This window comes from Pempheris klunzingeri, chromosome 6, assembly GCF_042242105.1.
Source record: "Pempheris klunzingeri isolate RE-2024b chromosome 6, fPemKlu1.hap1, whole genome shotgun sequence".
Taxonomy (NCBI): domain Eukaryota; kingdom Metazoa; phylum Chordata; class Actinopteri; order Acropomatiformes; family Pempheridae; genus Pempheris; species Pempheris klunzingeri.
The window spans coordinates 761,370-776,893 of record NC_092017.1 but is presented as its reverse complement, the minus strand read 5'-3'; the positions used below and the strand labels follow the sequence as shown (position 1 = coordinate 776,893).

The window sequence follows — 15,524 nt, the reverse complement described above, 5'->3', positions numbered from 1 at the left end:
TAGATGCCAGTGTGACAAGATATGAAACATTAAGAAAGAGGCTTTTATGAAACAATGGCAGCTGGCTGAAGTTTGGATAAACAGTTATTCATCGTTCTCTGTGGGATAGATAGGCTTCTGAGCAGAGGATTCAATCCACTCATCAGATAAAGACAGTCATTACCATTTCAAAGCAATCAGAGCATTTCTGCAGGCATGAGAAAGGTTACACAGCAGGGAAATAACACAGATATACTTGTTTTTTTTAAAGTGTCTGAGCTGCTTTTTGGAGTAATTTGACCCAAAATAAATACAGATGATGTACATGATATCCATGCTCAATCCTATTAGCTCGAAGAAAATGTCAAGAAGGAGAGCCATCAGCCTTTAAACAGAATACATCTCCACATGATATTAATGGGACAGTAACCTTCTGAAATGACAGGTTTAGTGGAGTCTGAAACATGGATCCATTAAAGTTTTAATAAACTAAATCACAAAATGGCACTTGCCCACTGTGCTGAGTGACCAGCGTCCTTCAGGAGAAATGAGCCATCATTCATTCTGTTTATTGTGATGAATTCAAGTGTCAGGTTTCAACATTGGTGGGAAATCTTCTCTGCATCAGAATGAAACAACAAATAAGAAAGGAAAGTTCCTCCTTAACGGCACTGTTGGCCTGTTGTCATTGAACATACACAATGGTGCACTAGTTTGAATAATGACTGATTGATCGTTTTAAGCCTCTCCCCCAAACAGTAGATGTCCAATCATAGCTAAGCGAACTATAACTTGGCACAGAAGGACGGTCAACCCCCCCCCCCCTCGTGAGTTACATGTAAACGTCTGCTGAAGGGCACAATCACACTCACAAAATTCACATTGGCAAAGATCCACTTCCATTCTATGCGAGTGAGGGGGCCAGCCTGAATTCACATCTTTGCCTTTGCATGCACTTCAACTTTGGTGCAACAAAGCATGTGTGGTTGACCCCACTTGGTTGTCACTGTATTCGATGTGGGTCCCATCTTGCATTGCCCATACTGTGCTGCCTTTGCACTTGTGATCGTGCCCCCATAGCTCACCTAAACATTATGCAATTTGCAGTGACAGGGCAGGTTCAGGAGTTCAGTGTCTTGCCAAAGGACACTGTCAGATATTGCTGAAGGATGTAAATAATGTTATTCTTAAGTCGGTTATTTAATTGAACAACAGCTCTAGTGCTGGTAAATGTCACTAGATGACTGGCAACAAGCTGGATGAGGAGCAGAGGGCGCTCTGTGCTGGCAACATCCCCTTAATAAAAGCCAAATCATGGTACCATGCATGGGACAACTTCCACTTCCACCATAGACCTTTACTATAGCTGACATTTTAACTAGTAGGAGAAGCGCAGGTGTTACATCCCAGTAAGTCATGACCACCATTCACACCATTACATCAGTCACATTGATATTTACACCAGTGCTTTTTTGTGTCACGTCAGAACATCTTCAGTGAAAAAGCCCTCTTCTTATGAGCACATGGGTTTTGCTCAATTCACATATTTTTCTGCCAAGCTTCCCCACCTTGATACATACAATGTATTTATAGGAGCTTTTCCACTAAAACCAGCTGCTTGTTGCTGGTTAATGAGAACTGTGAGATAGAACTTAAATGGAATATTTGCTTGCGTAAAACCAAAAGCAAAGCTGAAAGATGTTAAAAATGCTCTGAAGAGCTGGGGGACAGGAACTCAGGAGCTCAAACAAGAACAATTTAAATAGCTCAATACAACTAATATTACAGGTGGTTTCTCCAAATTCAACACAGAATGTTTGCAAGTTCAGAGCTAAAGAAACACTGGCTACACTACCTGGATGTGGCAGAAAGAGGAAGCTATCAATGTCTGCCACCAGATTTCTGCGGAGGCAGGAGGCCAAAAACCCTCAAGACCTGCAGCAAGACTTGGTGGCAGCAGGTACTGAGGTTTCAGCTTCTATAGTAAGGGGCCAAAATCTAAGACGTACACCACTACTGACCCAAAAACACAAGACAAGTCAGCTCCAATATGCTCAAAAGCACATTAATATTCCAGAGAAGTTATGGGATTCTGTTCCGTGGAGCAATGAAACAAAACCCAAACTTTTGGGGTCAATGAATCAGTGGTAGGTGTGGTATATCTGGAGGAGGAAGGGTACGGTGGCATACTCTGAAAAGAACACCCTGCCTACAGTGAAGCATGGCGGTGGCTCAGTGATGCTCTGGAACTGCTTTGCTTCTTCTGGCACTGGAAACCTTCAGCGTTTGAAGGGCAACATGGTTTCATTTAAGTATCAGGAAATCCTAGAAGAAAACGTCAGTGAGGAAGCTGAAGCTTTGGCATCATTAGACCTTCTAACATCCAAGAAGAACAAAAAAGTCCTGGAAGATACTAGAGTAGCTGTCACAGTCGCCTGACTTGAATCCCACAGAAAATCTGGTGGGATTAGAAGAAGGTGGTTGCAGCAAGCAAACACAACAAACATCAGAGAGCTGGAGGCTATTGTCCATGAAGAATGGGCCGAGATTCCTCAGGAACGCTGTTGGTTGACTATGCATCATGTTTGCAGCAGGTCAGAACAGCAAAAGGGTAAAGCTAAAAACTAAACATGCAATTTTGAGACCATAGCAGTCATTAGAAGTGGCATATTGTGCGGAATTTGGAGAAAGCACTCGTAATATTAGTTGTGTTGAGCTATTTTAATTGTTCTTGTTTTAGTTGTTCATTGAATGTTGAAATGTTGAAAGTTTGTCAATTTTACTAATACACCTAATTTGAAACAGTACAAACATTGAGATTTACTTCTGTGTTTTTTACCTGTGGTGATTTCTGATCATACGTCCAGTACCTTTCATTGTTCTATTACTACTTGAATGCCACCACTATCGGAGAGACAGATAAATGTACTTTGATGAAGGGGGAGGGGAAGTTTTCTCACGCAACTGCATGGAATTACATACTCATCAAAACAGAAGGAAAGATGTAAAGACACGCACACAAACACACAGCTGTGTAGATTGACACATGCAAACAGAGACACACTCAAAGTCACTTGAGACATTAGGTGTCGTCAGCATTGGGCATTTGTCCCAAACCGCAGGGAGTCCTTCCAACAGCTTGGCTTATAGATGAAGGTCTCTGGAAGCATGCACATATGGAAAGGCACACACTGACATATACGCATGAAAACACAGCAACACACACACACACGGCCTCCTGCTGCTGCTCCTGGCGAGCTATGAGACATGGCCTACTGACTAGAGAATAGCAGCCTAGTGTTTCTGGGCCATCTGTTGCTGAGACTGATATAGATATCACACAGACACACACACACACACACACATTCACAAACCCACCTCAATTTAAACACACAGAAACAAATACAGGCATAGAGAAAGATGAGGACACTTAAATGGAATAGTTCCAGGATATACGCTAATTTGTTTTGTGATTGTAACGCTTACCCTCATGAAAAAATTACAAGTAATGGAAAAATTGTTGGCTTTGTAAGGCGTAAAAATAAAGTGTAAAATCAAAGTTGGGTTGGAGGACAGGCTTGTTTGTTCCATGTTTGTTTGGTATTCATAAAAGTCATATTTTTCAAGTCATATAGCGAAATGGTGCAACCTCACCTCTAAATAAACCCAGTATTAACACAAAAACTGTTATTTCAGTTAATTTAATGAGCTATACATAATTTGTTTATCTGGTTCTGCCAAACCAAGGCGATTAAAATGCCAATACCAAGGCCAGCAGAGTGAGTAACCATCCTGGAATACTTCCGGAACATATCATGTTTCAGTCAATTTTTATGTGCAATAAATCAATCAGTGAGTCACACATTGAAATGTAGTGTTCATAGCGCCACCATGGGGTCAGCTATGAAATGCTTTGTCTTGTCTGAGTATGTACATCACATATTGAATCAGGTCACCAACAGCTGAGCTTCTGGGCAGTTAAAAGATAAAGTACCTGTGTTTTGGCCAATAGCTCAAAATGGGTGAAAGAGAACGGGGTGAGCAAGAACTTATTTGGTCTAATGTTGACTTCTATATAAATAAGTCAACATTAGACCGACGGAGCCGTGGGAGCTGTTACCTTACTGTCTGAGCTAGACGAGTCACTTATATAACACACAGATGTAAGATTTATATTGAGTTTTTCTCTCCTCACTCTGTTAATGCATATAAAGTGTATTTTCCAAAAATTGCCAAACATTGCTTAAAATATAAATTAAGGAATCCTGAGGGGGGAAAAAAGGAATCTAGACAGATTATGGATGAAAGAAAAACAACATTTCAAATACCGAGATCTCTCTTGGCTTTGTCCCTCCATCATTTTTAGATAAACTCACACATATGAAAAATAAAACACTTTGGAAATGGTGACGTTTTTTTCTTTTTTGAAAATTGCTTCATTTTCTTTTTGTCTCGCTCTTTTTTTTTTTTTTTTTGAGATATCTTATCATCTCAGGCACAGGTATTATTCAGTGCCGGCTAGCATATCTGTTCCTTGCTAAAAGGCTGAAAAAGCCAGCCAGTTTATTCTGGAAATGTCTTTATTACTGAACTTTAGAGTCCAGCCCTGTTAGAGCCATAACAATAAAGAAAGTAAACATCAAGAACCAAACAAACCGGCAGAGGAGACTCAAATAAGGCCTGGATCAAATTTTATTGACGTGTCTTTCATGCAATTAGGAGAAAGGGGATGACAGAGATTGACAGCTCCTGTGAAGGATTGAGTGTCTGTGTGTGTGTGTGTGTGTGTGTGTTCCTGCATACCACCCACCAAGCTCTAGCAAAGCTGAAAGAAAGAAAGAAAGTGAAGCTATTTGTACTGTTATGTAGAGCAATTAGCAGAACATTGTCATTATCTCTCTCATCTTCTGCCAAATGAATTTCTCTGCATTTCAGTCTTTGAGGCCATCTAGAACATTACTGTTCTAGAATGTCCTTATGTGATCTTTCATTAAAACCCTCTATAACAATAAAATTGTCACGATCATGGACTTAATAATATCTCCATAATGGTGCCACCAGAGACGGGCGAAGATGCATCCAAATCTATTTTGATGCATGTTTCATGTCTCCACTTCTCTTCACATGCATGCCTCCCCTCCACGCTGCCAAACCTCAAAAAATGAGAGCAAGCTCTAGCAGGCAGATATCTTCTATAATCACACGTCCTGCCTTACTGATGGCTCATATGTGGTGTGATCGCAGTTACCTTATGTACTATAGCTATAGTTGGCTGGGTTGAACCCTCTGGGTCTGTCTGAAAGGGTGACCAGTGCCTTGACATCTTCGGTGACTCTAATTCACACTGACACTTGTAATAAATGTCTAAACTCTCTAAAAACACTTCAGTGTGTTTGCATGTGATAGACAAGCTCCAACCTGCCTGGCTTTGCATTCATTTAGGTTGGAAATGAGGTTGTTTCAGTATCATGGACTAATTTATATTAATGATTAAGGGTTAAAACATACTAGTGCACTACGCATATAAATCACAGTAAAGAATGAGGCAGTCAGTACAAGGTGAGCCCATGATTTTTTTTAAAGCCTGATTAAGCTGTCAGCACTTGATGGGGACTTCAAATGGATTCCTGAAAATAATTAAAACCTAATAAAGTAAAATAAAGTGAGAAACGGCTACAGAACATGCAGCCCCTGCTATTATCATGCTTTTTTTATGACCTGCAGTTTTCTAAGCATACAGGCTTACTTGCGTAGCTCTTTGTCTTTCTGCTATTCTTCTCAGTCTCTCCTGTTTCTCTCCTCCTCCTCTGCCTCTTGTCATCCTCCTTGCTGCATCCATTTCCCCACTTTGCTTGCTAGTAATGAAGAGCAAGAAAATGGTTTTGCAGCATGTATTTCTAAATGACACATTTGGCCACAGTGCTATCAAATAAAGCGATGTGTTGGGTACCAATAAGACTGCCTGTGTTAAATAGACGACCAGACAAGCATAGGTTACCTGCAGGCCTATAATCATACCACAATTCTGAAATGGTTTTTCTCTTTTTGCCTGTGTAAAAACCAGCTGAAAGAAGGCTGTAACAGCTAAAATCGGCTTTGAAAGTTTGCTATATAGTTAACTTACAATAGTTGAACTTCATTAACTCCATTTTCATCCCTCTCCAACAAGCATGGGCAAATTGTCAGGCACACTTTCTGATTGCAAATGCAGCTCTTTGCATAGATGTGACATCATCACACAGGAAATATGGGGGAAAGAATTTTTAAAATAGAAAAACACAGAACACTAAAACACTGCCCGTCCCCAGATGCCAAGAATTGCAATCTTGTGTCATGTGTTTGCAGTTTTACTCCTGTAACACCTAATAAACAGGGAAGAGTGTTCTCCTGCTCCTGCTCCTGCTGCTGTTCTCCTGTACAGCCAGTTGCTCAGATGATCTGTAAGAGTTAACAAGTGTGTTTTTCTTAAATGTAGCTTCCCTTGATTTGCAGAAATTGGTTGCCCCCTTGAGAGATGGTTAACACTGACCAGCTGCCAGGGGGACCAATAAAATGAAAACATTTTTTTTTTTTTATGATTTTAGATAATTACTGTCTGGGAATGTAATCTGGTCTTCCCTTTTCCCCTTGCTGTAATTTTTCTTCTGTTTTTTCCTTATTTAAATCTTAAAGCCCTGTTTTCTCAGTCAGCTTCTCAGAGGATGGGGTCCTACAAAAACCAACACATACCAGAATGACTTCCAAAACGACATACGAGCGTTTTCAGCGCCCTCTATAGGATAGATAGGGACCAGCCACAAGCAAGCAACAGCACAGGTTATTGGTTATTTAACAAAGTAACATAAAAATAAAAGGTTTAGTCAGAAACTCTTGTGCACCAATCAGGATTCAGCAGCATTTGGACTTGAATGGACGACAGCTTGTGGATTGTTTTTTCTGTCACATCTGATCAGTCCACAACTACACAGTCACAGAAGCCCATTAGCTGAGTGTTAATCTCCTTATACATAATACCTATGTTTTTTCCTGTTGGATTTTTCCTCATTTGGTCATGAATATTCAGTATTGTAAAAAAAAGTATTGTGAAGCCAGGTTAGGGGCTTTAAATGATAAATGGTCTGTATTTGTATAGCACCTTTGTAGTCATTCTGAGGACTCAGAGCTTTTACAAGGAATCTAATCTAAACTGGAGGAATCTATCCTTTCGCACACATTCTTGCCTTTCCCAAGGATACATGCTGACTTAGAGGAGCTGGAACTGCCAACCTTTTGAATGATGGACAACCCACCCTTCCTCTGAGCCACAGCTGCCCCAATGCAGAACTTACACATATGTATAATGGAAATCCACCAATTTTTGGAGATCAAAGTCTGTTTACAGTTCTTGGGGAGTACTGTGAAAAAAAAAAAGTTGTATGAAGCCAGAGCACACGCAGTAAAAATCCCAGGTTTCCTTAAGTATATTACATAATGAGCGTTTCCCTTTGTCTCCTGCTTCCAGGTCTTTCTCCAGCCTATCAGATGACAGCGAGGAAGCCAGAGCGAAGTACCTCTACAGGCAGTGGGTGGGACTCGGTTTGACTGATGTCCATCTGTCCAATCACACAGTTCTGCTCAGCCTGCCCGGTTCCACGCCTAACACCATCACCGACAGGTCCAGCCACCAGTGTTTCTTGCCCAACGGGATCCCATGTGACCAGCGTGGACCCAACGACCTGCCGAAGCAGCAGTTCTCCTACGCAGCCTACTCAGCTGTTGGAAGTCTGCAGGTACTAAACCATCACCCTGTATTGACATTTCCTAACCCAAAGTTTGCTTCACCATCCTTGCTCCTCCTCCTCCTCATCACCTTCACATCGTCTCCAGCCCCAGGCCAATGAAGGGTCACCAGCAAAGGCCAAAGCCAGTGGTTGTGGCTTTAAATGTTACAGCATGGTCAGTTCAGGGTCCAAAAGCATCTCAGTGCTGTTATTTCCAGCAAGACAGGCAAAGATGAAGATGACATTTATGTTTGTATTTTCTGGTAGAAGGTCAAACTGATTTGTGGCACAAAGGAAAGAGTCACTGAAGGTCCTCTTTGTCCACAAATCTTTCATAAAACCATTTCAACATCAGTTTTCTTGTGAGCTTGAGGAGAGCTGGTGTTTCAAGGTCGTCATGGCTTATTTTAATTGCAATTCAAGGCATTATCTGAGGCAGATGTAAACACAAATGGTCCCAGTGAATAGGCATAAGCTCCTAGTACATGAATCTATGTACCACATGTACTCTTTCTCTTCAATTTGTCAACTTGGTGGAACGATAATTAGCAAATAACAGACATATAAGCTTTAAAATGACTTGTCTATGGCTGGGAGCAGGCTTTAAGATTGTTGAAACCTACCAAGGTTACAGGAAAGGTAAATATTAATGTCATCCAGTAACTAGCTGTGTCAGGATTCAGATCAGTAGGTGACAGTGAATAACTGAGCCATCTCATTAAACAAAGCAGCACAACAGAATGTGATTTAAAAAAATGGCCTCTGATTTTTTACAAGTTGGTAAAAGTAGAATCAGCCACAATTAGGTAGGGGTGTGTGGAGTTAAAACTCACCGCACAAGCAGAAAAGCACTGAGGCTGGAGTGAGTTTGATAATCATGAGCTACAAACACATTTTTCCCAACAGAGTGTAAAGCCAAAACTTTACTTTAAAGCAAAACCTCAGAAATGTAACTGAGTTATTGGAAACAAAAGTCTTAACAATCTCATACATTTTGAACTAGTCTGTAAAACAGTGTGAACAGGTCACTTCATATAGTACGAATGCACCCTATACAATTAAACCGTTTATTCTTTGGATTTAAATGGGTCATATTCAAGAGGATCATTTTTTTAAGAATAGAACAGAGGGAGATGTTTTCCTGGTAGGGTGCCCCAGGCTATCTAGTGTGTAGTCCACACTATCACGTTCTACATCACACTTTAGCACAGACTCTCTGATTAGAACAACAGCAGCAATCTCAACACAGAAACCCTCAAAGAATCTCCAACATGGCATTTGCTTCATGTTAAATGCACTGTGAATCTTTTTCGCCATCCTTCAGGAGTGTGAAGGTTAATGGAAGTCATTATGCATGTAGTCTGCCCGTGCTAGCCAGCAGACACACACACACACAAAGAAATACAGTCATACTATTTTTAGAGGGTTTTACTGCTCTGTATCCCGGGAACAGCAAAAAGGAGTTGAAGGAGACGCTTGTTATTCCCTTGAGGCCCTGCCGGCCTGAGGGCAGATGAAAAGTTGGAGTGATTCTCTGAATACCAAGTTTTCCTCCTTTTTTCTCCCCCCCCCCACTCTCCTCGTTCCCTTTTCTCCGCTTTGCTCAATCCATCCAGCTGTCCACTCGTCGGAGTCTACCCAAAGGAGGGTCACAGTCATCCATCACCAGATTATTTCCTAGTTCCGTTCCTGTACGCTGCCTTGAATTAAGCGGCAGTTTGCCGGATCTAAACATGGCTTTCAGACAATTAAATATGGCGTGTGTGATGGATGGATGGCGGCCAGAGCAAGTACACCAGGCTAATAAGTCCTGCTGTTGGTGGCACTGGTTTGCTGGTGCGTTAGGAACTATGCTCTGACACACATTAATGCTCACAGAAAGAGAGAGGCAGGAAGATCATGTGAGAAGATTGCATTATCTTCTCATAATGGGCCCCAGGAAGATGATGTGACCATGCCTTCGTATGTATTAATACATTACGTTTATTATAGTACCAAACCAAATGAATATAATGCACACAGTCTACGTTCATAATGTAATTATAGTAGCTGCTAATATGTGTGTTCTCAATTTTAATGTAACCAAATCCTTCGGTAGTGATAATAGTGCATTAATTGGCTTTATTTCCCCTGTTGATTTGTAACATATGGCGGATTAGACGCAGTTATATTTTCCTCTACATTTTCAATCTTTAATGCAACTGAAGAGTGGTAAGCCATGTATAGAACTCACCTGAAATGTTAAATGATAAAAATCTATGCATGTGCATGGCTTGAATACACTATGAAGTGGAAAAACTGAAGGATGTCCACAATGAGGAATTACTTTTGTAAACCCATCAGAGGTAAAATATACTAATTTGTGTGGACTAACTAATAAATCACACTGTAGATGAATAATTTCACTAATTTCTATTTTGTGCTCTTTATTTTTTTTTTGTCAGCTCAATGGACTAAATCGTGCTTTCAAGTTGTTTAATTCTTGGTCTGAAATTCATAATTTCTGAACACAGAATAATGGGACAGAACAAGAAAGTGTTGAAAGAATGTCAAAGATAACAAAATCCTGTTCAACAGGCAAAATCCAAAGTATATCCACAGATCTGTGTTAATTAATCAGCACCAAGTGAGCAATTAGACAGCATAGTTAAGTCATTTGCGCACTGAAATTATGAATTCTAGAGCAGGATTTATTAATAGCAAGTAAAAAGGACAAGAACATTATAGTAATTTGGTACTAATTATGGGGTAAATAGAGACAAAGCTGTGAGGCAGTAATAAGAATTTTGTAATTTGAGGTTATTGGGAGTTGTTCATTGCCAGAGGAATTTATTTGTAATTGAAATAAATATTTATTTCTCATTCATTTAATAATGGAAACTGTAGTTTCCAAATATACATTAGTGCTTTTCTGGGAAACTGCAGTAAAGTATGAGACTTGTGAAATGAGAGTGTTGCCAAGTCTTGGATGCATGCCTGTAGTTACAGGAAGAGAGAGACACCATCCATAAACAGCTAAGTGATTGACTACAAAGGTATTTATCTTCCACTAATACTTTTCAGCAAAACTCCCCAATAACCTTCTATTAGCCAGCACTGAGATCAGCAACCTAGCTTTGGGCCAATTTATGTAGACTTTACTGCATACCGGCAGAAACAGTCAACAGCCATAGGCAAACTTAAACTGTGACTGCGTTCATCGTTCATATTGCAATTTTTAATGAGCAGATGGATGAGGAATTAGAATATGTGGTCAGCTTATTCACGGTTACACCGCAGCTCAGTCAAGAGGAATCAAATGTTCATATAAACAGCTTTAGACCTTAACTGGATTCTGGGTCAGATGGGTTACTGCACATAAGTCACTAGTATCACTGAGCAATACTTCTATCAGAGTAACAAGTCATGGCTGTTGGACAGAGTGGATATGGTTGGGTTTGACCCAGTGACCTTTATGTAGGGCAGTTTTTCCTTGCCCTTAGCTCTGACCAGGCACTTACATGTATAAAATCCTACAGTTTTATTTTGTTTGCATCTATGGTTGAATTAAGGTTTTATTTGTAGCCTTCCTTTTTCTTTTTTTTCTTTTACTTAACACTGGCTACACAGGAATCAGGATACGTGGTTATGCGTCTATGACACGGGAAATAACTAATAATGAGGGATAGGAACGGGTGTGGAAAATGACAGACCCAGTTGTCATAGAAGCTGTGGCACTTGTAAAGAACACACTGTGAAAATACACAAGCAGCATCCCAGGAGACATCAATGTCTGTGACATATAACAAATCCCCCTGGTATGGAACACATTCACCAGAGAGGGTGTTATCCATCAAGTGAGGCCGGTCTCCCTGTAGAGCCACAGGACCACTTGGTCACAGCTGTAAAGACTACAAGTGGAAACTCTGAATAACTTTGCTCATTCCAGTCACTGTGTTTAGTTCAGTATAAAGTTTTATATGACTGACTATGTAAGTTACTTATTTAGAGTTATCAGATTATGATGTTGTGGTCTTTTAATACGTTTTTAATGAGGAAGAAACAGAATATGTGTCATGGCTGAGCTGACGTCCTGCTCAGTCACCATTTGGGGAGCTGCACCGCTAAAAGCTGCTGACTCAGTCAGGGACAGTGGTAAAGATTACTGGTCTAGATACCTTTAACCAGTGTGGCTACATTAAAATGGATGTGGCTCACTTGTCAGCTAAACACGATTGCACTCTTGTGTGACTTAGCAAATTGTCTGTTTAAAATACCTTGTATGTATGTAATCCCACTGCCTCATAGTCTACGAGCACATGGTGTGAAACTGTGGTGTGGATTTATGATAGCCTCTTCAATTGCCCAGTTTTTTCTTCTTTTGCTGTAAATTAATCAATGTTATGGCAAAGAAAGAATTTCTTTATGGGCTCTTTCATTTCCTAATAATTTCCCAAGGAAGTGGTATGGCATTACACTGATCCCTCTTAAAGGCCATATGCACTTTGTGAAAATGAAAAAGAAAAAAATAAGCATTACTACATATAACTACAATAAACATTACATTATTCACAGTTGACAAGAATCTTAAATTATAAGATTCTAAGAAAAAGCTATGTAATCCTGTAGAATTTTGTAATTTATTCAACAATTCCTAATTCTCTACTCTAGCAAGCTGAGGCAAGTTTTCTATTGAGATAAATAAGATCATCTTTGTGGGAAATAATAAGAGATCCAGAAAATAAGATATATTTATGTATTTATGTATTCTATGTAATTGTGCAAACAGCCATCTGATTTTCATGGTATATAATTAACTTTGTTGCGTTCTACTTTATACTGTCCGCTTGTCATACCAGAATTTTGGTTATTCTATGGTTTAAGGACAAATAAGATTCACTCCAGCTGGATGCAAATAAAAAAGTTGAACGTAAACTGGAGTAAAGGCACAAGCTTCATTATGTGACTCACCATCACAGCATCAAAAAACTCACTGATGCTTCATGAATGCTTCCACAGATAGGCTGTGGGGAAAAGAGAAAGACTCCCTCTTCCCTGTCTTCTTCTCTTTTTTCGCCTTTCATCTTTGCACTTTTTATGTGTTTTGGATGAATTGCCATCTTTGTCCGTTTTTGAATTGTTTATTCTCGAGAACTGAGGCTCTATAAATAAATATGTGTCCAATGGGCTTTGGTATTGGTTGTCCCTGTTAAGGTTTGCCATCAGATCAGTGCACTCTGGCAACACTGACATTGGCAACTGCTCCCTGAACTCTGAACAGGAGCTAACTGAGCATGCAGTCAGAAAGCTATGCACATATTCACAGAACTGGCATTGCTTCTTTTCTACAAGAAATAGTACAAATTATTTCTAGTTTGTACATGCTCTGCCCTGTAACAAGCTTCTCAGCTGTAAAACACGGGGTGAAAGCTTTAGCAATATGATTTACTCCCTGCTGGACTGGCATCATCTATCAGCAATTCAGAGTAAGAGAAAAAGTAAGAGGAGTGTTGTGAGGATGTTTTTCCTCATTGAGTCCGCCTAATTTTAGGAATGCAGGTAATCAAAATGGTTTATTCCATCACTGCTTTATTTTCACAAACTGAATCTCACACTTTCAGTTGAATCTGTTCAACATGGTTGAGGAAAAGTGTTGATCAAGGTTGCACGAAAGAAGCAGGTCGGTGTCTCCATGTGAAGACTCACTGACCCCTAAACCACTCTCTAAATATAAAATTAGAAACTGCATTCAGGACATGAGAAGTGGAGGGTGACTATCACTGCCTGGTATAGAAGAGTAGGGTGCTGGCAGACAACATTACATTAGACTTTCAAACTTTACCTAAGGTAAAAATAAATAAATGAATCCATCCATCCATCCATCCATCCATCCATTGTCTATACTGCTTATCCTCCAGGGTAGCGGGGGCACTGGAGCCGATCCCAGCTGACTTTGGGCTAGAGGCGGAGTACGCCCTGGACTGGTCGCTAGCCAATCACAGGGGCAATACATAGAGACAGACAACCACTCACACTCAGACCTACGGGCAATTTAGAGTCGCTAATTAACCTAACCTGGATGTCTTTGGACTGTGGGAGGAAGCCAGAGTACCCATGCAAGCACAGGGAGAACAACTAAATAAATAAATAAATGATGCACCCCATGCTAGGCCAGGTGCCTCTGAGCAGTAGCCGACATCTCCTCCCGAGACAGCCTTACATTTAGAATGGATTTGAGGGTTAGGAACTTTAGTCTTTGAGGGAAAATGTAATGTATGGAATGGTGCCCTTTTACTAGAAACTACTTTTGGCCTTCTGCTGTCAGAATAATGAGAAAGATTGGGGTCATCCACTCTGCTACTATTTGACTCTTGATAAATGACAGGAAGAGGGGAAGACCGGGAATGTTGACCAGTTTCTTGATGGACTGAATACTGCTGCTGTTGGATCAGAGGACAGTGGTTGGTCATAAGTTGGTAAAAACCTGTCTTGAGGGCTCTTGCTGTGGAAAGGTCCAAAGATATAGGTGGGAGTTCAGTGGTTCTTCTCTACAGCACTATTGTACGTTGTTTCTTGGGAGCTGAAAGTTTGGCAAAAGACTCTCTGGAGAGCAACACAAATCATTCTTCTTCCGTCAGCACTGAAGGTTCGGGCCCAGCCAGAGAGGGCTTTGGAAGGTTCGCCCTGTCCCTCACCGGACTCAGTACAGTACAGTAGGTGCAACGACAACAGCTGGAAGCTTGGTGCTAACCAACGGCTTCTATAAACAGTAGATTAAGAGCGTTATCTGCAGTCAGGAAACATGCACTCTGCTTAGGCTGGGAAGGTCATCAAGAGGCAACAGTGATCAATCAATCAATCAATCGATCTTTATTTATAAAGCGTCAATTCATAACGGCGTTATCTCAAGATGCTTTCCATAAAGAGCAGGTCTAGACCAAACTGTTTAATTAAAGAGAGAGACCCAACGATTCAGGAATTCAGTCATGAGAAAGGGCTGTTCTTGTCTTTGGTGTATTTCTGCCACCACACCAATATTTAGCAAAAATGTGGTCATACGAGGAGCATTGTTTTTCCTTAGTTTTGTTGCCAGGTCATCTCTGGTACTCTGTTCGAGGTATATGAGCAAAACCCGCCTCATTGTATCCCACCCCAAAGTAGCCCAGCATTTTCTACTTTCCTATACATCATCCAATCAATCAATCTTCATCTATATAGCGCCAATTCATAACTGTTATCTCAAGACACTTTCCATGAAGAGCAGGTCTAGACCAAATTCTTTCATTAAGAGACAGACACAATAATTCAAGAATTCAAAATTAAGGATTCAAGTAATAACAACTATATTACTGACAATATATACAGTAATAATGAGCAATATGGTGACGGAGAATAACATGACAGTAATGCATATATGAGTAATAATAACATGACTAATAGTATAATAGTTGTAAAAAGTGGCGGCGGCCGACAATCCTCAGCAGTGATTCATGAAGCCAGAGCCAGGAGAACCAGGACCAGGATCCACAGGAACCGGAGGGATGAGAAAAGCACAGAAAGGCTCCAGGGAAGATACCAAGTTAGTAACAGACATTAAAGAGACATGAAGCATCAGGATGGAGAGGAAGAGGAGGAGAACTCCTCTCTCCTCTCCTCCTCCAGTGCATCATGGGAATCCCCTGGCAGTCTAAGCCTATAGCAGCATAACTAGGGGCTAGTCTAAGGCCTGATCCAGCCCTAAACTATAGGCTTTATCAAAAAGGAAGATTTTTAGCCTAATCTTAAATGTAGAGAGGGTGTCTGCCC

The 15,524-nt window shown here is 40.5% G+C and overlaps 1 protein-coding gene across 1 annotated transcript in view; it reads left to right on the top strand.

The window, feature by feature from the left end:
- LOC139203161 (inactive N-acetylated-alpha-linked acidic dipeptidase-like protein 2) overlaps positions 1 to 15,524 on the top strand; it is a 277,953-nt gene that overhangs the window by 56,568 nt on the left and 205,861 nt on the right. Inside the window, exon 4 of the mRNA XM_070832831.1 lies at positions 7,481 to 7,748. Within this exon, the coding sequence (XP_070688932.1) occupies positions 7,481 to 7,748 (268 nt within the window). The remainder of the gene's footprint in view (positions 1 to 7,480; positions 7,749 to 15,524) is intronic.